This window comes from Raphanus sativus, chromosome 6, assembly GCF_000801105.2.
Source record: "Raphanus sativus cultivar WK10039 chromosome 6, ASM80110v3, whole genome shotgun sequence".
Classification (NCBI taxonomy): Eukaryota; Viridiplantae; Streptophyta; class Magnoliopsida; order Brassicales; family Brassicaceae; genus Raphanus; species Raphanus sativus.
In genome coordinates this window covers 8,987,552-9,011,510 of record NC_079516.1, presented here as the reverse complement: position 1 = coordinate 9,011,510, position 23,959 = coordinate 8,987,552, and the positions used below count along the sequence as shown (strand labels likewise).

Genomic DNA, 23,959 nt, shown 5'->3' with positions numbered 1-23,959 from the left:
ACTATTTACGAGATATACCACTGGTCCAACTCTCACCTATTATATTCTATTGTATCATCTTATTTAAGTAACGTAACTAAATTCATTTAATAAGGCTGTATATTATCACTTAGTAATATTCGCAACATATGTCTATCACGATATCAATTACACGTATTATACTATTTTGAATACAAGAAAATACAATACAATCTATATGTTATGATTTCTCTATATTCAATATTTTTTTTTGTTTATCTTCACCTATAGCGACAACATAGGGACAGCCATTTTGATATCTATAGTTCTCATTTGGATTTTTCTTTTTACATTTTGGAATTCAAGAGAAGCTAGACTACGAATGTGTTATATTTTTTTAATGAGAGATCATATTTTCTATAACAAAATAGGTTTCAATTTATTATATAAACTTAAGACCTACTTTTGGTCCAAAGTTTATCAGGGAGTCATATTATCAACTTAAGTGTACGACGGTTGAATATGTATATCATTATCTTCTTCAGTAAAAATGAATACAATATAATACCAAAGAGGTCTTTATCTATACATCGATATTTTTTATGTGTTTACATATTTTTATGTGGATTGATTTTCAAATGTAATTAATCACTTAAATAATCCACATGTCAATCATTTGTTCTTCGTTAATCTAATGGTTCTATTTATCTTTGGCTAACGCATATCACAATTTTCTAGGAAATCATATTCTATATGACAAATAGAGGTCTGATTACTCTACATATATATCCCGTTCTTGGTCCACATATTATCAATCTAAACCATGTCAATACTAAACTGTAAAAAGACATCATATTTGTTCATATAATTTTTTTTCTGAAACAAGGTATTTCATAAAACATGTATTGACCTAATTAAATATTATGATAATTTTTTTATCTTAAAAGTTAAATATGTAATAATTAATTTGAATAATATTCGTTACTACACATGTATCTTGACATTGCCAAACTTCATGAATGATTTTGTTTCCTAATATGATTGGTCTACAGAAAGATTAAATAATATATTGACAATCGCTATTAACTGTCCTAATGTCAAGTGATTTTCAAATACATACAATAGAAAAATCCATCAATTACGCAATCATTTCTACCTATAAAGCTGTCACAATATTTACTATTTATTGCATGACTTAATCAGATATTACATAACTCTATAATTAACATTAAGTATAGAGAATGCACATCCCTTATTCGTGATTATAGCTCATTTGATTGATTTTTTTTTTTCATTTTTTGTTTCCTAATATTTTTTTATTCACTATTATAGATCCTTACGGAAAATTGTGATAATTATTTGAATCGCAGATTTATGATTATCATCGCGTACACTCATTAATAAGTATCGTAATCTAACGCTTATTTGATTAACAATGTTTTTTTTTGTTCATAATATTTCATTTTTGTTTTCTATTATATATCCTTACTAAAAATTATGATAATAATTTGAATCACAGATTTATGATTATCATCATGTACACTCATTGATATTTGGTATCGTGATCACACGTGATTTTCAAAATATACAATGGAAATTCACAATCATATACGTAATTACTGCTAACGGGATTGATGAGATATATAGTACCTTCCTTATTCTTTAATATCAATTATTTGTTTACCAAGGTTTGCTTTTACTATATAAATGGGACTTTGTTCTCAGTCCTAGAACACGATTACATTTAAACTTTTTACTCAAACCACATAAGATTAAAATGGTTGGTCTCGATTTTGTTTCTGATTTGAAGCCTTTCAAATCTTTGGAAACAACATTTCGGGACTGTGGGAGAGACACTATAGATGATTTTGGTCGATTCCAAGGTAAACATACTGAAAATCTATACTATTTTCTATCTGTTTAAAATTGTTTAATTATGTAAACCAACTGCTAAAGAATGTTGTTTTGCTATATCAGGAGATAAGATCCTTTTCTGATAAAAAAGGGGAATAAGATCCATGTTACTTTTAAGAAGGAACATGTCAGCCAATTTGATCATTTTCTGAGTCAAGGTCTTTCAAAACTGATGGTTAACTTCTCGGTTACGCACTCAGGGGGATCGTACCGCATAACCAATCATCCTTATCGGATTGTGAAAGCTTTCAAAATTGATGGTTAACTTCTCGGTTACGCATTCAGGGGATTACGTGAGTACTATAAAGTATACGGAATGAATATTCTTTTGATAATTTTCGGAATATAAGTGGACCAAAACCAACCATTTTGCCACAAGACCAAAACATATACTTTGAAGCCTAAGGTATATTATTTTACTAATCATGTTAACCATTATATATTATTAGACATACTATATATTTTGATAATTTTTAATTATAAAATAAATATTTTTTTTTAATTTTTCTTGAGTAGTTTCGTCCCGCACAAGGTGCGGATCATATCCTAGTATGTTGATTATTTGTGCTCTATTTTTATCTTGATTAAACATTAGTTGCAGAGCAATATGCATCTTAATCTTTTCTACATTTTTCATGTATTTGCCTTTTTTTTTTTTTGATCACTAATGTATTTGCCTTGACACTCATTCAAAGCCCTCCCTTTTACTCCTCTTTACATATAGCACAAAAAGTAACGCATTAACAGACCGAATGCAATACTTCATTATCTTATTAAGTTTTTTAGTTATGCATTTAATTGATGAATTAAATGCAGTCCTTCCTACATAACTATTTCTTCGGGAAATTGGACATTTAATTCTCCAAGTATTTGAAATCGGCAACTTTAATCCTAAACTATGGCTCGCGTGATTTAATGCCTCAACTAATTGTTGATCTAGCTAATTAAGAACTATGAAAGTCAGTAGTTAAACCTTAAATGTTTGTCGTCAGTTTTAATTCCCCTAACTTACGACATAAATCAAAATCTCAAATTTGGAATAGTTTCAGGAGAACGTGATTCCGCCGACTATAGAGATGATTTCCGGCGAGATAAGATTTCTCCGGCGACGTGATGAAAAACTTCGAGAAGAACAAGAAACTCTGCCTTCAAACAGCTGAAACTTCAGGAACTCTAGGCACTTCAGAATTTTCGGGTTCTTTAGCAACAGCGGAAACATCAGGAACTATGGGATTCGATTCTCCCCTTCGAATCAAAAACTTATCTCTGAATCTTCCTCGTCTTCCGGTAAATGTCTTCACCATTTTATTGCCGGAAATTGTTTTGTTCTTGCCGGAACCGCCTTCTCTCTTAGATTAGGGTTTTTATTTGGAGATTTCGTGTTTTTGTGTTTCAACAAAGAACGGAATTAATAAAAAATAACGGGAGACGTTATTGAGTTAACGGCTGATTTTTTTGAGTTTTTGATTTGTCAAGTCAACAAATAGTTGGGGCATAAAATCGTGCGAGTAATAGTTCAGTATTTAAATTGCTGATTTCAAAAAGTCAAGAATTAAATGCCTAATTTTCCCTTTTTCTTCTGCATTTTTAATTTTTCTGATTTACATTTAAACCCTTTGATCTGCAATAAAAAAAAACAAGAAAATGCTGAAATCATGCTGAGGGCCAATCACAATGCATGCATATCTAATTTTTCATTTACATTAATTATTTCTATATACTTTACCAATTATTTTATCATTCTCTCTAAAACAAAACATTATTCTATTAAAATATGGTTAAATAGTTTTCTTTCATATATGTGTTATGTAATAATTTACTTATTTATTTTTTATGAAATAAGATATAAATGTTTACTTTTACTTCATTCGCATTCTCACTATTTTCGTCAAACGCATTAATATATTACTAGATAGAAACATGAGAAATGATGCAAGCTTCACTTTAAGATATTAGCTAGTAACAATATTTTTCATTGTTTATTCGATTTTTTTTAACAATAGGAAACAAGGAGTACAAACTTGGAATAATAACGAAATTACTAATTACTAAGAACAAGATTTACTTAATACGAATGATCCAGCTTTTGATCCTTCTCCATACGCTTTAACTTTGACTGTTGAGGAGGTCTTACAGGGTAACGCTAGGGAACTTGCAATGTTCATTTCCTGCAGAAACAGTCATTAATCAAAGAGCATTTTAAATTATTAAGAATTGATTATTTATTTCTTACTAGACAAGAATTATAAGTTTTATAAAAGCTCACCTGGGTTGGTAGTGGTCTCACGCGCCAAGCCGTTGAAGTAGCACTGGGAGCTTTGGTTCCGGAACTGAGCCCAGTACGAGCTAAATGCATAGCTTGCATGCCAAGTAACCGAAACTGGTGCGTAACACTCTCTTCCCGGCGCCAAAGCTGCACATGTCTCATTGCTTCTTCCACAAGCAAAATCAAGCGCCTGCCCTAACTCCGCCTCGCTAGCTCCTTCTACCGCCACACACCACACGTTGCCCTTGAACGGAACGTTGTTATCTGGTTTAGGCAACGAACCAAGACTAGAAACCGGTCTCGTTCCACTTAAATCAATATCATAGATCTGTGTACCGTCAGGATTCAAAATTCCCCAATGCCTCTCTGTTCCCGAACCGGGTTTCTGGTTTTCATTGAACAATGAGAACAAAAACGTCGGTATTGGTGAACCGCGTCTAGCCGGTGTACCGAGTGGCGGGTTAGCAGTCATCTTCCTGATCAAATTCCGGTTATAAGTTGCGGCATTAAAAATGTTAGCTCCGGTTTCGTCGAAATCACCGGAGTTAGGCCACCCGGTTTCAGAGATTGCAAGACGGACGTCGGGGTAACCGAGCTTGGTCATCGCGAAGATAACCGAATCAAGCATCTGGTCTAATAGATTGGTGTAAACCAAACCGGTTTGGGGGTCGGTATAAGTTGAATTCGATTCGAACAGAGCGAAATCCAAATGGTTGTTAACCGGATCAGCGGACCAAGGGAAGTAAGGGTAAACATCTAGGAAGAAGAAAGAGTTTGTTCCGTTGAGAAACTTCAGCAACGGTAACATCACAGGAGCGGCGACTTCTTCCCGGAATGCACCGCTGGACGGAGGAAAACTCGACCGGAGAATATCCATGGCGAGTGGTGTTCCGACTTTGATGTTGTGAATGCCTCTTGCTCTAAGAGAGTTCACGATTTTACGCATGGCAGGGACAAGATTCGCCCATATTTGCTTGTCTTGGTCGGAGCTGTAGCTGAGAATTTCGTTTCCGACAAGGACGAACCGGATTCTTGTTTGTGGGTAGTGAGGAAGGACGTTGGTGTTGATCCAGTTGTCTGCGGCGGCTTGGTCGGCACCGATTGAAATGATTTGGTTGTTAGGAACCATGATTGTGACGTAGAGATTGGTTTGAGAGAGGAGCATTAGTGTTTCTTGATCGGCGTCGTAAAGCTTGACATGGCCTGCTTTAATGGATTTGATGTGGTTGATAGATTGGTAAGGAGATGGGAGATTGTTGCCTAATCTTCCGTAGTTGATACCAATCCTGCTTGCAAGTGATAACAATGTTTTGTTGTTTTGTGGACCAATTGCGTAGCTACATGAACCTGTAAGAAGACAAGAGCATGGTAAGTGAAAGTGTCTTTGGTCATCGAATCATAATGTATAAGTGCAAGGAGACTTACTTGAGAAGGCAACGAGGGTGAAAATAAACAAAGCAAAAGAAGCCATTGGAGACAAAATGTCGTTGATAGGAGAGTGATGAGTTGATTTTGGGATGAAGGAGAAGAGACCTGCTGAAGGGGGGTATTTAAGAAGAGATTAAAGGATTGTGTTTTAAGGATTAAGATATAGCTAATCATGCAAGAAAAGCTTCTGATCAAACTATTTATTGTTTCTTGAACTTTCCCAGTTCTTTGGTGTTTCTTTTCTTCTTTTGTTTATAATTTGTATCTTAGAAGACTGGTTGGTTGGCTTGTTCAAAGGAGACCAAGAACCTCTTTGCCAAATTATTCAATCAAAAACGTAATGCTAATTGTTCCTTTTTTCTATTACAATGCATTCTTGTGCATTTTCCCAGTTTCGAGTTACTTGTAGTTTACTTAATTCATTTATATAACCTAGTAATCTAATGTAATGCATAGTTTCTAAAAACATAATTGTTATGTTATATCTAATATCAAATAAAATATTTAAACAATGTGAGATTAAGAACAAAAAGTATAGTTGTCATTTGATCTGAACCATAACAAAATTAATAGAATCAAATTATCGTTACATTCTAAAACACTAAGGCATGACTACCTCAAACGCAGCAGTTGCGGTTGCGGGTGCATGAATTTGCAGATGCTGGTGGTTTCCCTTTTCAAGCGTTATATAGCGTTTTGTATGACTGGCATAACGTTTGAAAATTGTTGCATTTGCGGGATATTTGTGACTGGTTGATTTGAGATATTGCAGCGGTTTAATAATAAATTACTAATATAAACATATTATAATATTATAAAAATATAAAAACATATTATTATGATAAAATATAATAATTACTAATATAATATGATTAATAATAATATTATGTTTATTTATTTAATTTTTAATTAGTTGAAAATTATAATTTTAATATTTTTTTTTTGAAGATTTATATTAAAACTTTTAAAAGATTTTTTTCGTTTTATATATGTGTATATCTTTATATATGTATGTATATTAATTTTTAAAAAATTCTAATGAATAACTAATTTAAAGTTTTTATAAAAATATAATGATACTGTTTGTGAATTTAAATTAATATATAAAATGTGTATATATTTTTATTTATAATATTTTTATTTTTAATTTTAAAATATTTAAAAAAATAATTTTATATTTTTATCTACCCTCAACTGTCCGCAACCGCAAATGCTAGTTGGAATCAGCTTTAAGCAGCTTAAAGCGATTTATACCGGTTTATATGATTATTTTGAAACACTGTCAATCGTTACCAACCGCAAAAACTGTGTTTGCGGGTGGTAGCGAGAAAACCAGCCACGCTAAGATTTCAAAAAAGTAACCATTTGTTTGCTTAGGCAAATATGAACTGATTAACAATTTAGCTTACTTTTCTAATGTTATAAACCTAAACGAAAATCAAACTATATATGCAACTAACAAAATTAATCCAATTTTAGCTCAACTATAACAAAAACAAGTGTGGTTCAGTTAATATTAACTACTGCAACCCAATATATCCAAAAATGATTGACCAAACTAATATGAATTTCTTATATCAATAATCAAATGTCTAATTAAAATAGTAACATAGAATTATTTAAAATAATCTTATATTTACCTTTCATGCATATGAATTACGTTTGTTTATGCAACTCCAAACCGATCTAACACTTTAGTTTTTTTTCTGAAAAAACATATATAAAATACAAATTTTGTAAGAAAATATATTTATAAATATAAAAATAAGAACCAAGCAAATGTAACTAAAAATTAATCCAACAAAGATTAATTATAACCCAAAATAATTGTTGTAAGACTTAACTAATATATAAAATGAATAATTGAACTGACCTAAATTCAAAAACACAAAATCACATATCTAATAACATCATATTATGTCATTTTAGTCTTATTTTTCATACATATAAATTAGAAACAGACTTAAAGATTTACAAAGCAAAGCATTAACCAATTATTATATTATGATTTAGTTATTTAATAAATATTTTTACCCGTATGAACTACCGTCTCTAAATATGAAAAATTCTTAGATTCACCCTCTTGGTGAATTTGTATCTTATTCAACCAATAGGATTTAGTTATTTTAGATTCATTATTTTTTCAAAAAAGAAACAAAACAGTAAGAATCTATCAAATTATATTATATTTTAAAAATAAATAAAAAATAGTATTAGTTACCAAAATAATTTTTTTAATATTGTTAACGCCATCAACAAAACTAAATCTTAAACCATAAACCATTGAATAAATCATAAATCATAAACCTTTGGATAAACTATAAACATTTGGATAAACCTTAAATCTTTGGATAAATCCTAAACAATGAATCATAAACATTAAAAATTAAATCTTAATAACACTAAACTCTAAATCAATAACTATTAACTGTAAACCCTTGGATAAATCCTAAACCTTGGATTTTAGGATTTATCCAAAGGTTCAAGGTTTATCCAAAAGTTTAGGATTTACGGTTTAGTGTTTTCGATTTATGATTTAGTATTTATGATTAAGATAAAAATACATAAAATAGTAATAGTTTAATTTTTTTTTAATATTGTTAACGCCGTCAACAAAATATTAAACCCTAAATCATAAACACTAAACCCTAAATCTTTGGGTAGACTCTGAACCCTTTGATAAATCATAAATTCTAGAGTTTAGGATTTATCCAACGGTTTAGAGTTTAGAGTTAAGGATTTAGGGTTTAATGTTATTAAGATTTAGTTTTTAATGTTTATGATTTAAGATTTATGATTTAAAGTTTATGATTTATTCAAAGATTTAGAATTTACCCAAAAATTTAGGATTTAGGGTTTAGTATTTTACTGATTGAGTTAACAATATTAAAAAGGGAGAATTGGAAAAAAGAGACCCTTTGAACTTTTGTTTGTCCATTTAAGATTTTTCATATTTTTGGCAATTTTTTACATGTTTTGTCCTTCGTTCATGGAAAAAAATAGTAAACATAACTTTAAATGTTAAAAAATATGAAAATGATTGGAAACATATGTATGATAATTTATATGTTTAAATTTATTTATTTTTAAAATGGAGAATCATCTTTTATTTTCTCTTCTAACCAAAATAGAATACACATTACATTAGTCTGCTTAATCCAGAAAACGAATACTAAGTTTAATACATAGATATATCTAAGATATATATCATAAACTAAGGTTTCTTCTACCTTATATCTGAGTTAGAATTAGTTACGTCACAGTCTAGCAATATGTCTTCAGTGTACCAGCAGATATATAACGACATATAGCACGAACTCTATGATGTACCTTACTTAGATGTTGTGTTATAAACTCTTTTGCCTTTTACCTTATGTGACGCCTAAGGAAGAATAGGCGTTGCACGTGTTGTACTATGTTATGAGTTAGGTATATTGTGTATTCTAGTCAAATTCAAAAAATATGAAAACTTCCATTTTCGGTTATAGATGTTTCCTAATTCTTATACAAAATCTTCCTTAAATCTCGCACTATTTTCTCTCTCGGTTTTTTTTCTCTCCAACAATCTTTGAATTAATTAAAATTCGAACAACAGTAAAAAAAGGATACTCTGTGGTTTTGAACCCGCCATCTATGATAATTTTACAAGGGTTTTAACCAATATAACAAAAAAGACTTTTATTATTTTTGATCCAGAATTTAAATATAGTTATTCACTAAAATATGTTTGGGTTATCTTGTGCTCTTTCTCCATCATCCAAATCACCACCTATGATCAGATACGTTTGATGTTATGGTTTAGTTTGCTACAGTAAATAATGTGAAAGGAAACAGACCATCAAAGCTCTGAGTCTCTAACATCTTTATGGGATTTACTGCGACAATAGATTCCGCATACAGCTACAATGAAATTGATGATACAGAGTGTAAAGGGGTCCCGTTCGACAAAAATCCTAGAGAATGAATAAGACTGTGTGGAGAAGAAAACACTTAAAATGCTACTAACCTTGTCAAGTACCGCATATGAACAGCTAAGAAAATCCCTTGCACTGTCTGATTTAATATCCAAAAAAGTGATGTCAGACGCTGGATCATCAATGCATATCATACTTTTAACCATGGAGAACCATAAAGTCTCTCAAGCTCATGGTTTCGTATCTTTAAAATTCTTGAAAAAGAGGCATACACCATCCATAAACAGATCCAGCTAGTTTCTAATATCAATACCTTGAGGAGATTTTCCGCGGATACGTTTTCACCAAGACTTGGACCAAAACACTGACAAGCAACGAAAAGAATATAACTTGATTCATTGAGAAATATCAAATCAAATAGACGAACTCAACAAAAAAATGTATCAGTAATGTTCAGATCATTGATACCAAGACACTTAAATCTTACCGAGCATAAGATATTGCTCTAGAGTTTTTCGCAGATGCATACATGGAAAATTCTGTTCAGAATTGCTAGACAGTTTACATGCATATGAACAACTAAGCAAAAATATAGAATAGAGACGATGTAAGTGTGAAGAGGAAGAACAAATCGCCATTGAAGAGATGAAGAAGCTTTCGGCGGTGAAGACAAGAGAATGGAATAATAGATTTAGGTTAACCGTGTTTCCTTTTTTCTATTTTACTTTTTTAATTAATTACAAAATTGTATTATTAAAGCTATTACCAAAATATCATATATTTTAATTAAGTTAAAAATTGATTAATCTAAGGGTATAATCGTATTAATATTAATTAAAATCTTAAAGAAACAAAAATCTTAGACAAAATCTTATTGAGACAAATTCAAGTTAAGGGTGTCCTTTTTTACCAATTTTCTCTATTAAAAAATTGGTAATTACTACTGTTTTTATTTATCTTTAAGACATAATATCATTTCATAAGTTCTTACTCCCTCCGTTTCAATAAGATCTATGTTCTAGAAAAAAAATTTGTTTCAAAAATATATATTTTTATGTTTTCAATGTATTTTTTGTCAACTAATAATGAAAAATTGTGGTTTTCAAAAACATTAATTATATTTCTTGAAATTTTATTGGTTTATAAATATATGAAACATAAAACTATAAAAAACTATGCAGTAATAACTATGTTTTAATAAGTTTTCTTAATAAGTGTGAAAATTCTATAATATGTATTATTTCGAAACAGATGGAGTATTATTTTGTTCCATTTTTTAAAAGATGTTGAATTAAAATAACTAAATTTTAATGGTTAGTGAACCAAAATTTTTCTCTAGTTATAAGAGTATTAGTCATTTGACTCATTTCCCGTAGAAATATTTATTACAATCAGATGATTATTAAACAATCCGACTCAAATGCCGACACGAGCAAACTCAAGCATTCATGGCCGATCTGCAGCTAGAAATACGGTTCACTTTGGGGGCAACCACGTTTGGTGTTCATCTTGCTTGGCTTAACCCGTACTTAATACTCAAATATCTCTCAAGTGATACAAAACCCTCCTACTTCTTGATAATCACCCGATACAATTTTTTTCCTAGCTAGTTTACTTCCTGTCTTTTGTTATGGGTCCTTTTGTTATGGGTCCTTTATGAACTAATAGTCCAGTTGAAGGGATATATATATAGCATCAGTTCCCTTTCTTTGTCTTTCTACAGTTTCAACTCCTATTTTGGGCCTTGCCAAATCAACTGGACTATTAGTTCCTCTCATATGTGTTTTCTTAAGGGTTTTAATACTGGGGTAAGTCCATAACTGACTTAAGCCTTATGATTTATATGTTTTTTTATTTCTTTTCGCATTTAATTAAGAAAGCCAATTTACAAAATATATAAAAATACACATATCTTATAATCCACACAGTAATAACGCTAGCCTTTCTCCAGCTTCTGCCACATAGGATTTTTAGAATCATGTGGAGAGGACATGTCAATAAATGAAAAAACTTCAAAATCCAATGAAAACATTTTATTTATACAGATCACATACAATCATGATACACGTAATCCAAGTCTTTCTTAATTTATTCTTCAAGGTTAATCACTTTAATCAAATAGAAATAGCGTATGTTGAAGAGTTTTCTCGAGATTTTATTCACCATTGGTGTATTGATAGATCGAAGAAGGAATAAGAGAGAGTTATACCATTGGAGAGATCGAAGAAGGAAAGGGGATGGGAAAGGCGGCGTAGGTTTTAGAGAAGGAGGTACATACGCCAATATAAATACCTACACGGATTGAGAAGGATTAAACCATTGGTTTGGGTTCTAAATCGGTGTATCGGTTTAATTTCGGGTTCGGTTTGGTTTGGTTTGGTTAATTTGGGTTCTATAAGACTCAACCCAATTAAAACGAAAGTAGCTTTGGTTTGGATTCGATTTAGGTTTATTTTTGTTTGGTTTAGATTCAGTTCGGTTTGGTTTTAATTTAGTTTGTTTTACTTTATTATGGTTTAGTTTGATTCGGTGTAGTTTGGGTATGCGAACTATAAAAGATAGAGTGGGAATATAAACTTTATTAGCTAAAAAAATATTACTAAAAGTAAAAAAAAAAGAAACAATGTATCCAAAAACTAAATATATCAAACAATATTTTTGTTACATAATTTTACCTTTAGACAATGAATATTGGAAAAAGATGAGATGAAACGGCTACGATTTAGATACTTATAGTTTTTATTTTGGGTTTTGTTTTGAATACAATCTTTAGGTATTAGAATTAAATAATATATATAATAGTATTATTTGTATCATATTTTGAATTTTTAAAAATTATATGAAGTTAAAAAAATGGAAACAAAACTTTAATTAAAATTTACAATAAGTTAATATATAATAGATAAAAATATATTAGGTTCTCGGTTTGGTTTGGTTTGGTTCGGTTAAACCCAAACCAAACCAAACCATTCGGGTTGAGTAAAACATGAACTAATTAGATTATATAAAGAGCATAGTTTGGTTTGAGTCAGTTTAATTTCGGTTGGATCGGTTCGGTTTGGTTTGGATTTTTTGTCCACTCCTGTCTAAAAATTAATTAATAGAACAAACAACGCGGATCTAGAAGATAACAAATAAAGTTTAATACTTTCGAAAAAGTAGAAGAAAAACAAATAGAGCTTAAGAAGCTCGGGTGAGAGGAGAGACCCGAAAAGACTCATGTATACTCTCTCAACCAAGACTTACATAACCAGGTTTGTCTTTCTTATATTTTATTTTATGTATTTATAATATTACAGAAATGTGGTGATATTATTTTCTGTTTACTTTCGGATCAACATATTTTAGTTTTCTATTTTTGATTCACAATGGCAGTTTAAGATTAAATAAGAAATTTTAGTTTTCTCTTTATGATTCACAATGACAATTATTCACTGTAAATCATCTATATATTATAGTGTATATATATATATATATATAGACAATGCCCGTGCGTAGCACGGGAAATATACTAGTATAAAGAAAAGCTCTTCTCTCCTTTGAAGATGCCACGTCAGAAAATGCTGTGAGGAGAAGGCGACGCGTGTCACTCCGTTTGCGTTGGGTTTTGTTTGTTTATTTGTGGCTCGACTTTTTGTTTAATGTGGGCCTAAATAAAAATCATGAAAAGCCCAATATAGTTCTGGAGACGCCAACTAAGTTAACCTTTGCTACATCTCCGTTGGGCTGATCTGCCGCCGTAATGTCAGAAAGATGTTCTATCGACTCCCACCGAAGATACGGAGGCGTAACGGTTGTCGATTGGACTCACTCAACACATTTAACGATGTCATTAACGCCACTGACCCTCTCTTCCCACGACTTCTCCTCTTTCATGGTTGCTAATCTACTCCTATAAAAAGAGAGTTTGATTCTGTAAAGTTTATCACTTTCTTCTTCTCAATTCTTATAATCCTCACAAATCCACACACCCGGAGTGGCAACCTCTTCCTATCTGCTCGCCGACTCGAAAGCATACTGTATATTCATAAAATTTGTATATTTGCCGTCTCTCTATTCATCTCAATTATGCTACTCTGTTTTGATATTTGTTTGATCCAGTGTTATTTGGTGATATTTCTAATTCTTCTTCTCACTTTCAGTAACCGGTAAGGCGAGATAAAGCAGATAAACAATTGATTCATCAATCAGAGGAAGAGGAATTGGCAACAACCGGGGTAGTATTAGAAATCAACATTTTGTGCAATTACAACATTGTAAGTAGTTTGTGTTATGTGTTGCCATATCTATATTTATTTAGTAAACCAACGATGAAAAATGAAGATTCAGTTTTTTTTTTTTTTCTTAATTAAAATGTATAGTTTTTTTTATTAAGTAGTAGTACATCTTCTCATGTTTAGTGTTTTCACTGGGTTAAGTGTGGCTCTTAGAAATTGTTCTGTAGGGGTTATGAGTACTTTTGTATATCTCTCTTTATGGTTATGTTTTGAAAGTGATTTGATTATTGAGTGACGTTTTGGGTTTTTGGGTTTTCACAGTAGTAGAATGCAAACAATCGTGGATTTATGTAGGTGGGGAACGCTAAAGAAAAAGTTGACGCAGAAACGATGTAGCATCTGACCCTGGAGATCACTGGGGCTGGGAAAAAGAAGCTTTATGAAGAAAAAGTGTAGGTGAAGCCAAGGTTGAACTTGAAGGAGTTGCAGGAGTTCAAGCCTGCCGGTGATGTTGCCTCTACCATCACTCCTTCCTATCTTGGTTGCAACTAAGGTATGACTACAAGTGTTACATAGATGCCGGAAAAACAAAGATTAATCTGGATGACCTTATTAGAGGATTGTTGTTCTTCTGCGGACTACATACACGGACATTGTCAGAAAACTTGGTATGAACAGACTGGTTTAGTTAATGTCATTCTTCGGTGATTTCTGTTTATGTATGTCAAAATACATTGTTTCACCCATATTTCAGCAAAGGAGTTCAAAATGATCTCACCCGAGAAAGTCATTTATAAGCTGATTCATCCTAAGCAAGCTCACCAAATTAGCAGAAGCGGTAGATGAAGAGAGGAAAGTAGAGACAATAATGGTGACAATGATTCCTTTACGGATTGTACGGAAAGATTGGCAGTGACTACATCAACAAATACTCCAAAAAGAAGAAAGGTTATGGAAAATGCAGTGGATGGCTTCAACGTAGCAAGCTTTTGCCATGTCCAACAGTGTACGAGTTTTCTTATGATGAGTGGAATAATTGATTGAGGAAGAAAACTAAGCTGATAATCGGCAGAAGCTTCAAAAATTACGCTTTGTTGGAAGTGACACAAATATAAGGCAAATGGATGTTGAGGATGGCACTGGCCAATGCAGGTACTTCAGTGAACAAAAGTGCAATTCGAGCTTGCTGTGTGGACTCCATCGAGGGTACTTCTGCTGCTAATAAGGATTTGAGAGCCTTGACAAGCCATTCATAGCTTCAATCAAGACGGAAATGAGTCCCAAGGCATACTGATATTGGATTAGAGTGGATAAACAAGTTGGAAAAGCTGTGCTGGAGACAAGTAGAAATCATTTTCAGATATTGCATATTCTCTCAAGTTAATACTTACCCATAATTGTGTTCTCTGTTGTCGTGTTCTTAAATTAAGTCTAAAACCTGCACTTCACAATAAATTAGGAGAAAGCACCTTATGATGCTAAAGCTGGAAAGCACAAGGTTGATGAAAGACTACAACAAAAACTGTAACTGTCACTTTATAAATTGGTTGTTATTGAGTTTTATTAAAAACACGGTAGACGTTCTGAAAAAAGACACACAGGAGGGGGTTAGTGTTCTTTGGACTGAACTTTTGAACAAGAGCTTAGTGTCGTTTCCTCTCATTTAGTTTCATTTCCTTTTGGTTTTTGTTCAAAATTTTGGTTTTTTTAGTTTACAACAATTTCCAACGTAGCCTTCAAACTTCAATAATTTACAGTGCAGATGTATGGAACAGATATTAGTAAACTACAAATGAAAAAAAAAAGCTTCAGCCATTTGGTCATGTTATAGCTTCCTTCAAAATGCCGAAGTTAAAGCCATGAAAACTCAAATATGAAATATTGGGTAAATAAATTTGAGCGGAAAGTCTCACGCTGTTAAAATATGTTAACATGTTTGATGAACAAAATTTTGGCAGTCTCACGCTGTTAAAATATGTTAACATGTTTGATGAACAAAATTTTGGCAGTCCAATATCTAATACTGCATGTGTTCATGAATCAAAATTACAATAAAAAAAAACAAGACTGCATGTGTGCGTCTAATCCTAAAAAATATAGTCATTTGCTTCCTTTTTTAAAGGAGAGAAGAGCTTTTCTTTATATTATAAGATATATTTTTGTGTAATTATTTTTAATATTTTCCAAACAACATTAATTAAATAGTCAATTTTAATACATGTCTATAAGTTATGGGAAGACATAATCACAAAAAAATTGCTGAAATTGTTATTAACCTCGATGATTGGATATCAAAAAGTGAGTTTATGTTTGTCTAGGCTGTATCAAAAACTCGGATTTCACGGTAATCAAAATAAAATTATTACAGATTTGACAATCATATCTATTTATCCAAATAGATGAAGATAAATGTAAGGATCTTTGATATATTATTTGATTATGATATGTATTTTAACATTTACATATATGTATCATAAATACAAATACTATAATAACTTAAATTAGAAAAATAAATAAAAATCCCGGGCGTAGCCCGGGCTTGCCCTAGTATATATATATTGATTTTAATTATCTGTGGTTACTTCATGCCATCACATAATAAATTCTCTTTTGTTTTGTGTTTTGTTTTTTCTTTAAAAAAAACAAAAGTGAATTTATTATGTGATGGCATGATGTAGCCAATAGGAGTCCCCAACTGTATTTATAAAGCACGAGAATATTATGTAGGAGTTCTTAAAGCTAGTTTGGTCTTTTACGCTACGCGTTTCCTCTCGGCACCAAATGACCATGGCACATGTTAAGTGGTTTCTGAAAATAATTAGACAGACCACAAGGATTTGTAGCCTTTGGATCTTTTTGTCCCCGTATTAAAGAAAGAGTCAGATGTCTATTTACGAGTTTTGATTTAGACATTTAAACATCTCAATCTTTTAGCTGTCTTGCAATTCAATTTGTCCTAAATCACAGCCTTCTCTACCAAATAGGCATATGGCAAAATAATAGAATAAAATGTCTTGCACCGCACGTAACAAACTTACATAGAATGTTCACTGCCACAAGCTACAACGAGAACTGTTTGTGCAACTTGTGAATAAGGGCACAAGAAATTTTCAGATATTGGCTGTTCGTTTAACCCATTTTCGTTTAATCATTTTTATATATAAACGGAAGAAGTAAAAGTCAATTATAAAGAACTTTTTAACACTTCGTGAACCCTAGATTTTTATAAATAACATAAAGCTCTAGCTTTTTCTAGCATTTTATACAACAACAAAAAAAAACATAAAATCCACCTTTATGCCTTTAAAAATATGAAAAATAATGGGAACATAGTAACATGCTTATTTACTTTTTTCTTTCTTTTTTAATTAAGTTGGATCTGACTTTTAACATTCTTTGGCATCACCCATATGCATATGCTTCACCTAAAGTTGTAGACTTGTAGCTGTTGTTTCCATATCAATTTCCAGCCCGATCTATGCTCTCCTTTCTCCATCATATATTCTTATAATACTTTGCCAAGTATAAATATTCCCTAAAAGATCCGACTCCTTTTATACCATCTTTAGTAAATTATAAACTTTATAATAGGTGCATATTATATTAACCTTAATTAATGTCATAAATTCCATTTTACATTTTGTTGGCGAATTTCTTAATTTTTTTCTAATTAAATTTTCACTTGAAATAGACATTCTCCCCATATATTAAAACCAAAAAAAAAGAATAAGATAAGATTCATTAAACCAAATAAAAATGTGTGATTGGAGTTCATCAATAGACCAACCGCCCTATTATTATCCAAAATTTGAGCCATGATAGGTGGCAAATGGCAATAAGTCTTTGGCTTTCTATAGCTTTACAATGAAACACAGCCTGTTAAACTCAACAAATGATTGAGACGTTTACCTTTTAAAGTCATATCCGTTTATCGCGGCAGAACTTGTTTTCTTCCAAAACAACAACAATAATTTCGCCAACATCTACTATGCCAAGATTCTAAGTCATGGCTTATGTAATACACTTCAAGTTAGTATACTACTACTACTACAAGTTTCCATTTTCTTCCAGAAAACCAAGCTACGTGATACAATTTTCCTTAAAAAGAATGAACAAACGCAAAAGCTCAAGTGGTCAGTCACAAATACAACATATATGCTTACAATATATAAATATAATCATCAAATCATAAAAAGACAAAAATCCCAAATGGAAGAGCTTAAGTATCACCGATCTGATTACACACACAGAGTTTGGTGTCACCGACCATCGGCCGAATCAAACGTGTTAGGGAAACCAGAAGGCTTTGGAGGAATACTAGACTGTGTCTGAGAGTAAGAGAAGTCTCCATGGAACATTGAAGTCGATGTTCCTTCGTTTTGCTGCCATCTCTGTAGAGCTTGAGGTAAACTCATGTTGTTCACGTCGATCCCAAAACTCTCTTCTTCCTCTTGGCACGACGGTTTCCACTTCTCCACGAGGGGACCTAGCACGTTAACCGCGTGGCCCATGTCTGGCCTCTGTTGAGGCTCACGTGCTGTGCAGTGTCCTGCTAGCTCAGCAACCCTGTGAATGCTCTCCAATGTTTCCTCGTCTGCCTCTAAGGTCTGGTCGATCGCCTTTGGGATGTTCTCTTTATTGATTAGGATTCTTCTGAACCATGTGACTAGGTGAGATCTCTCGTCCGGTAATGAATCATCTAATGCTTTTCTTCCGGTTATCATTTCCATAAGAACCACTCCAAATGCATACACATCCACTTTCGTCGTTACTCTTCCAGTAGCTGCAACCATATTATAACACACACATCTCAGATAAACGGATAGTACCATAACAAACTAGGCACATTGTGAAATTAACATGATTTAGACTAAGGTAGAATCAACTTACCGGCGTATTCAGGTGCTAAATAACCAAAAGTGCCTGCTAATCTCGTCTCAACAGAGTATTTCCCATCAGGTGCGTTCTTAACCAATCCAAAATCAGCAACCTTTGCCCTCATGTCATCACCAAGAAGGATGTTAGAGGGCTTTAAATCTCTGTGGATGAAGCTCTGCTGAGCCAAGCTATGGAGATATTCCACGCCTCGTGCCACGTCTAGAGCTATACTCACTCTCTGTTTCCATGTCAGAGGAGGGTAACCGAGTTCACCGTACTCAAACAAATGCTGTCCAAGATTTCCCTGCGGCATGTACTCATATACAAGCAATCTCTCGTTCCCGTTCACACAGTAACCCAACAGAGCAACCAAATGTCTATGCCTGACCTTAGTGAGCACAGCTATCTCGGCTTGAAACTCGTTCATCCCTTTATTACCCATCGCTGAACATTCCATCCTCTTCACCGCAGTCTTGGTCCCATCGTGTAACTCCCCAGCATACACAACACCAAACCCGCCTCTTCCCAAGATGTTAGCCTCGCTGAAGTTATTAGTAACTTGACGAAGAACCTCCATCGGAATGGTAACACTTCCACCTTCAAGAAGGAAACGCTCGCTATTATCACCACTACTAGGACTGTTCAAGGCATTGAAGTTATTACCTCCATGTCCATTCCCATATCCACCACCGTTACCGTTACCACTAGAAGCAGCATCACTAACCAAAACCTTCCCTGCATTCTCAGGATCCGTCGTCCTTCTGAACTTCCCATACTTCTTCTTCATCACAAACTTGTAAACCACAAATCCTAAAATAGCAAGAAAAACAAGAACCGCAACGATCACACCAACGATCACAGGAGCCTTACTCCCACCACCACCACTCCCACCACCAGAAGACCCACCACTACCACCACCACCACCTTTAGCACCATTCCCCGGACTAGAAGAATCTCCAGCATTAGTTCCCAGCAAAACGTTACCCGGTTTATAAGTAAACTTAACCGGAGCCGGAAACTTCGGTATTTCGCCGGTTAGATTGTTGTTGGAGACATCAATGAGCTGAAGAGTAGGCATAGACGTCAACCCTTTCGGTATAAAACCGGTTAAGTTGTTGTCGTTAAGGTAAAGACTCTTGAGAGAAGTAAGATTCACAATCGCCGGAGATATAAACCCTTGGAATCCATGTTTGGCAAGATTCAACGTGACAACACGCTTAGCTGAATCGCATGTCACATAAGCCCAACTGCCACAAGCATCGTTCCCTTGCCAAGACTCAGCCAACATGGAGGGATAACCCAAACCTCCGGCCACAGCTAAAAGCGTCGTCACCTGAGCATCACAGGGTTCTCCGGGTTTGGTAGTGCAGAAGAGGTTGTGATCAGCGGTTACTTTCTCAACCGCCAACGAAGGAAGAGGGCCTTGGAACTTGTTGTTGTCTAACGAAATGTTCTTGAGGCTTCCGAGGGGTAAGAGCTGTGGGGAGACTGTTCCGGTTAACTGGTTATCTCTGAGCTGGAGATCGAATAGGTTCTCGCTCTTCGATAGATCCGGAATCGGACCGGTGAACTGGTTCTTATGAAGCCAGGCTTGCGACAAGGAAGTCATACCGGAAAGCACTTGAATCGAACCGGATAAACCGGAGAGCTGGTTATTGATCCAGAGATTCTGAACCGTGGATTTAGCGAGGGATGGAGGTAACGGCCCGGTTACGTTGTTGTAGGAGAGGCGGAGGTTCTGGAGAGAGGCGAAGGACTCGAAGATGTCAGGCAAGACGCCGGAGATGGTGGTGTTGTCGAGGTAGACGGTGGTGAGGGAAGTCGAATCGGATAGCTCAGAAGGGAAGGTCCAAGGGGAGAGGTTAGGGTTGTCGCTCATGCTCAAGATCTGGAGGCTGGTGAGTCCGGCGAAGGCTCCGGGGTCGACGGAGTCGAAGAGGTTGGAGTCGAGGTAGATCGATTGGAGAGAGGTGAGTTTCGCGAAGGAAGGGATCTTGCCGGAGAGTTTGTTTCGCTGGAGTGTGATGGTTTTGAGCTCGGAGAGGGTTGAGATCTCCGGGGGTAAGGTGCCGGAAGAGGGATTTGTCCTCGAGTGTGATTGAGTTGACGCGGTCGGAGGAGCATCTGACGCCGGACCACTTGCAGTAGCCGGCGGAGGAGGTGGTTGACCAGTCTGACGGCGGGGGAGTGAAGGACTTCGCTAGAGCGAGCATTGCGGGTCCGTCGTCTGCGGTGGTTGCGGTGAGGAGAGAGACGGTGAAGAGGAGGAGGAGGAGGTGAGGCGTGGGAGCCTCCATGGTTGGAGATACACGCGCGGCGCGTAGAGAGGAGGAGGGAGGAGGAAGGAGGTAGGGTTTCGTAGAGAGTTTTGGAGAGAGAGAGGATGAATGGAAGCAAGCGCAGAGTGAGGTGTCATAAGCTGTTCAACAGATCAGTACTATTATAAACGTAACCCATTTTCATTCTGTTCCGTCCCGTTCCGTCACCCTCTTCTTTTTTAATATTTTTGTTTGTATATTATTATATGGTAGTTCTCTCTAAATGGAAAAAAAAAACAGAAAATACGTGTTTTAGTGTCTGTTTCCAATAGTCAAAAACTGTATGGACTTGTATTCTGTATATAGATAACTTATGAGCTTTAATAATTAGAGTAACAATATTCCGTTTTTAATATATGAATATAATTGAAAACAAAGTAAACTGATTGAGATAATTATTGCGCCGGGTGGTTGTAATAATGGAGATAGCATAATTTTGTGTTTGGTCGGTAATTAACAAATTTGGAATACAATGCAAGGCGGCAATAAGTATGTTTATTTCTGTGTGCAAGGATATGCTTGATCAGGTCCAACCTATTGGTGGTCGAGGACCACGAATCCGCGAACCTTTGGGCTATGTAGAAAGTGTTGATTCGATCTATTATTAGTTTTGGTTCTATCCAAGTATTTGATATTTGTAATTCTACGCATCTAAGAAAATATACAATATTTGTTCGAAACGGAATAAATCACAAGTTTTGAAAAAAAAAACAAAGAAAACTAATTAAAAATATGTTTAAAAAACCTAATTTGTAATTTCAATTTTGTTATGCAATGTTTGTTTTGCGGATTAATTCTATAATATTTCAATAAGAGGTTGTCACGTAATCATAAGCTTCATTTTATTTACAATATAATCTGTAGACCGACAAATGCACTTACCAGTTACCACATCGCAAGGTCGCCCGGAAGCCACTATAACCTATCCTTAAATAATTAAGTGATTGACACAAATTAATCAATAAACTATATCTTGGGGAAAAACATTATTTTTTTCTTTATAATTATTTTGCAAAGGTAAATAAAAATTAAAAACGGTTTCTGAACTATGAGAACTCATAAACATATATGAGAGACAGGTCCACATAGATAGAATTTGCTCACAGTCTAATTTTTTGTGGCAGGTTATACAACACACTATAAAGTGAAAAAATTTAGGCATCATGTGGTTATAATAAAGAAAATCAAATGTGAACAATACTAGCAAGGATGAGCTGTGTGTTAAAACATCAATGAGCTGTGACTAAATCATTCTTACGAATCTTGGCGGCGTTGCTGGATTTTGGGAGAAAATAATTGTCCTAAATTCATGTCTATCTATAATCCTGTGGCGTACTGCATTGTCATGTGTATAATGATCTACGCACAGAACTGTTTACGCAGTGGCTTTGTATATACATGAATGTATAATATAATTAAAATGCATTATCAGCTTTTATATGTGGACGTTAGAAAATTAGTAAGAATAGTCAGCATTGCATGTGGCAGTCTGTTCACGTGTCTGTCCGGCAAGAACTTTTCTCTTTTCCGAGTGCCCCGACCCCAGATTTGTTATTGTTTTGTAGGCAGTGTAGTATCGCGTTATTAATGACCCATATATATTGGTCTACTACGCTGCATTTTATAAAAATACTAATACATTTTAATCTATTTACAAGGGCTGGCCCATGAGCTTGCCTTAATGGACCATGCTCCGATTTCAGCCCAGCAACCTGACCTGATTTTACTGTTTCTTGGCAGTTCAGGATCGAGACAATCCTACCGTTACTTTTTAGAATTGTTTACGATATTATGCCATTCCCTCATTTACAACTTTTTTTTAACGATTTTTATTTCCATAATCGCATAGTTGCCTAATAAATTATGCTTTTTCCGGGACTTGAAACCTGGATTTGAAAAAATCTACAATAAATTGTATAGTCTGGGAATCGAACCTCAGACCTAGGTGTATAAACTTTTAACCTTAATCATTAGGCTAACGTGCTTCCATATTTACAACTTATTAAAAATTAATTTAAGGCTCTAACTGGTGACCACTAAAATAGGAATAGGAATGAGTATGAAAGGAATGAATAGGAACAAAATCAAAGGAATGAAAATAAATATTTATTGCTTTTGTTTCATATCAATTTTGATAAGGAATGTTTTTCTTTTATAATTCCTTAAAATTCAAGGAATGGTAAGGAATTAGACGCAGCGAAAATTCCTCATAAATGGTGTATTTTTAAAGGAATGGTTAGGAATTGACTATTCCCCTTAGTTTCCTATGTCACCAGTTAGAGCCTAAGTCATTAAACGATTTTTTGCTGGAATTGTAACATTTTTGGAAAAGATGACATATTATCTATTACGATGCGAAATTTATGTCCAATCAAATGAAATTCGAACTTTTTAATAGTTTTATTTACAGTTAGCATATTTTTGAATGTGAAGTGATAATGCATTTCAGAATTTTTAAAGCGTCCTTTTTTCATCAAAAATTATTATCTATTTTATTAAAGTAGAAGTACTTTAAGCCTTTGTTTGGTAACAGAAATATGAGTCTTTAAAAAATAAAAATTTGTTTGGTAACAAAGATAGTAGAGAATTTTGTATTTTCCTTATTTAAATGATAGATTTAAGTATTTAATGTTTTTTCCTAATTTAAATAATAGATTTCTTTAATAGAATGAATCTTAACCAAAATAAATTTCCTAATAGATTTTTGTTAACATTTAACATTTTTCAATATTTATTAATAAAAATAATAAAATAAAAATCACACATCAAAATCAATTTATATATCATATAAATAAAATATAAAATATTTTATTTATAAATTGTTAGTATAACACTTTTATAATATAAGTCCAATTAGTTATAAATATTAGATTTTTATATGATACATTGTGATATAATAGACGATTAAAATTACATAATATAATTATTTAAAGTAATATATAAAATTTTGTTTTAAAATGTTATACTAAAAATTATGTAATACATATTAATTTGCACACACACACACACACACACACACATATATATATATATATATATATATATATATATATATATATATATATA

General features: G+C 33.4%; 2 protein-coding genes and 2 long non-coding RNA genes across 5 annotated transcripts; 1 reads left to right on the top strand and 3 right to left on the bottom strand.

Annotated features, from left to right (window-relative positions):
* Positions 1 to 3,824: 3,824 nt before the first annotated feature.
* Positions 3,825 to 5,716, bottom strand: LOC108811598 (probable glucan endo-1,3-beta-glucosidase A6). Its single transcript, XM_018583659.2, has 3 exons — positions 5,564 to 5,716; positions 4,139 to 5,485; positions 3,825 to 4,040 (listed from the first exon to the last, which is right to left on the bottom strand). The coding sequence occupies exons 1-3, from the start codon at positions 5,607 to 5,609 to the stop codon at positions 4,003 to 4,005; spliced, it is 1,431 nt and encodes a 476-aa protein (XP_018439161.1). The 5' UTR covers positions 5,610 to 5,716; the 3' UTR covers positions 3,825 to 4,002.
* Positions 5,717 to 7,852: 2,136 nt separating this feature from the next.
* Positions 7,853 to 10,182, bottom strand: LOC130496063 (uncharacterized). Its single transcript, XR_008935093.1, has 4 exons — positions 9,968 to 10,182; positions 9,794 to 9,844; positions 9,573 to 9,619; positions 7,853 to 9,466 (listed from the first exon to the last, which is right to left on the bottom strand). It is a non-coding gene; the product is annotated as an uncharacterized LOC130496063 (long non-coding RNA).
* A 2,976-nt stretch (positions 10,183 to 13,158) lies between these two features.
* LOC108809014 (uncharacterized) lies at positions 13,159 to 15,140 on the top strand. Of its 2 annotated transcripts, none has more exons than XR_001942765.2 (4): positions 13,159 to 13,516; positions 13,623 to 13,736; positions 14,019 to 14,365; positions 14,452 to 15,140. It is a non-coding gene; the product is annotated as an uncharacterized LOC108809014 (long non-coding RNA). The 2 variants fall into 2 exon arrangements; XR_001942764.2 differs by having other exon boundaries at positions 13,162 to 13,516; positions 14,052 to 14,365.
* Positions 15,141 to 17,871: 2,731 nt separating this feature from the next.
* LOC130496629 (receptor-like kinase TMK4) lies at positions 17,872 to 21,000 on the bottom strand. Its single transcript, XM_056988855.1, is given in 3 exon segments — positions 17,872 to 18,480; positions 18,588 to 20,649; positions 20,651 to 21,000. Coding segments are annotated over 3 exon segments (2,808 nt in total). The 5' UTR covers positions 20,873 to 21,000; the 3' UTR covers positions 17,872 to 17,956.
* Between the last annotated feature and the right edge of the window lie 2,959 nt (positions 21,001 to 23,959).

Bases quoted from the DNA above. Each gene is read 5' to 3' on its own strand.
- LOC108811598 (XM_018583659.2), bottom strand. From the start codon at position 5,609: ATGGCTTCTTTTGCTTTGTTTATTTTCACCCTCGTTGCCTTCTCAA. The intron at 5,486-5,563 runs GTAAGTCTCCTT...GTCTTCTTACAG, and splicing joins CACCCTCGTTGCCTTCTCAA to GTTCATGTAGCTACGCAATT. The intron at 4,041-4,138 runs GTGAGCTTTTAT...CTGTTTCTGCAG, and splicing joins TGAGACCACTACCAACCCAG to GAAATGAACATTGCAAGTTC.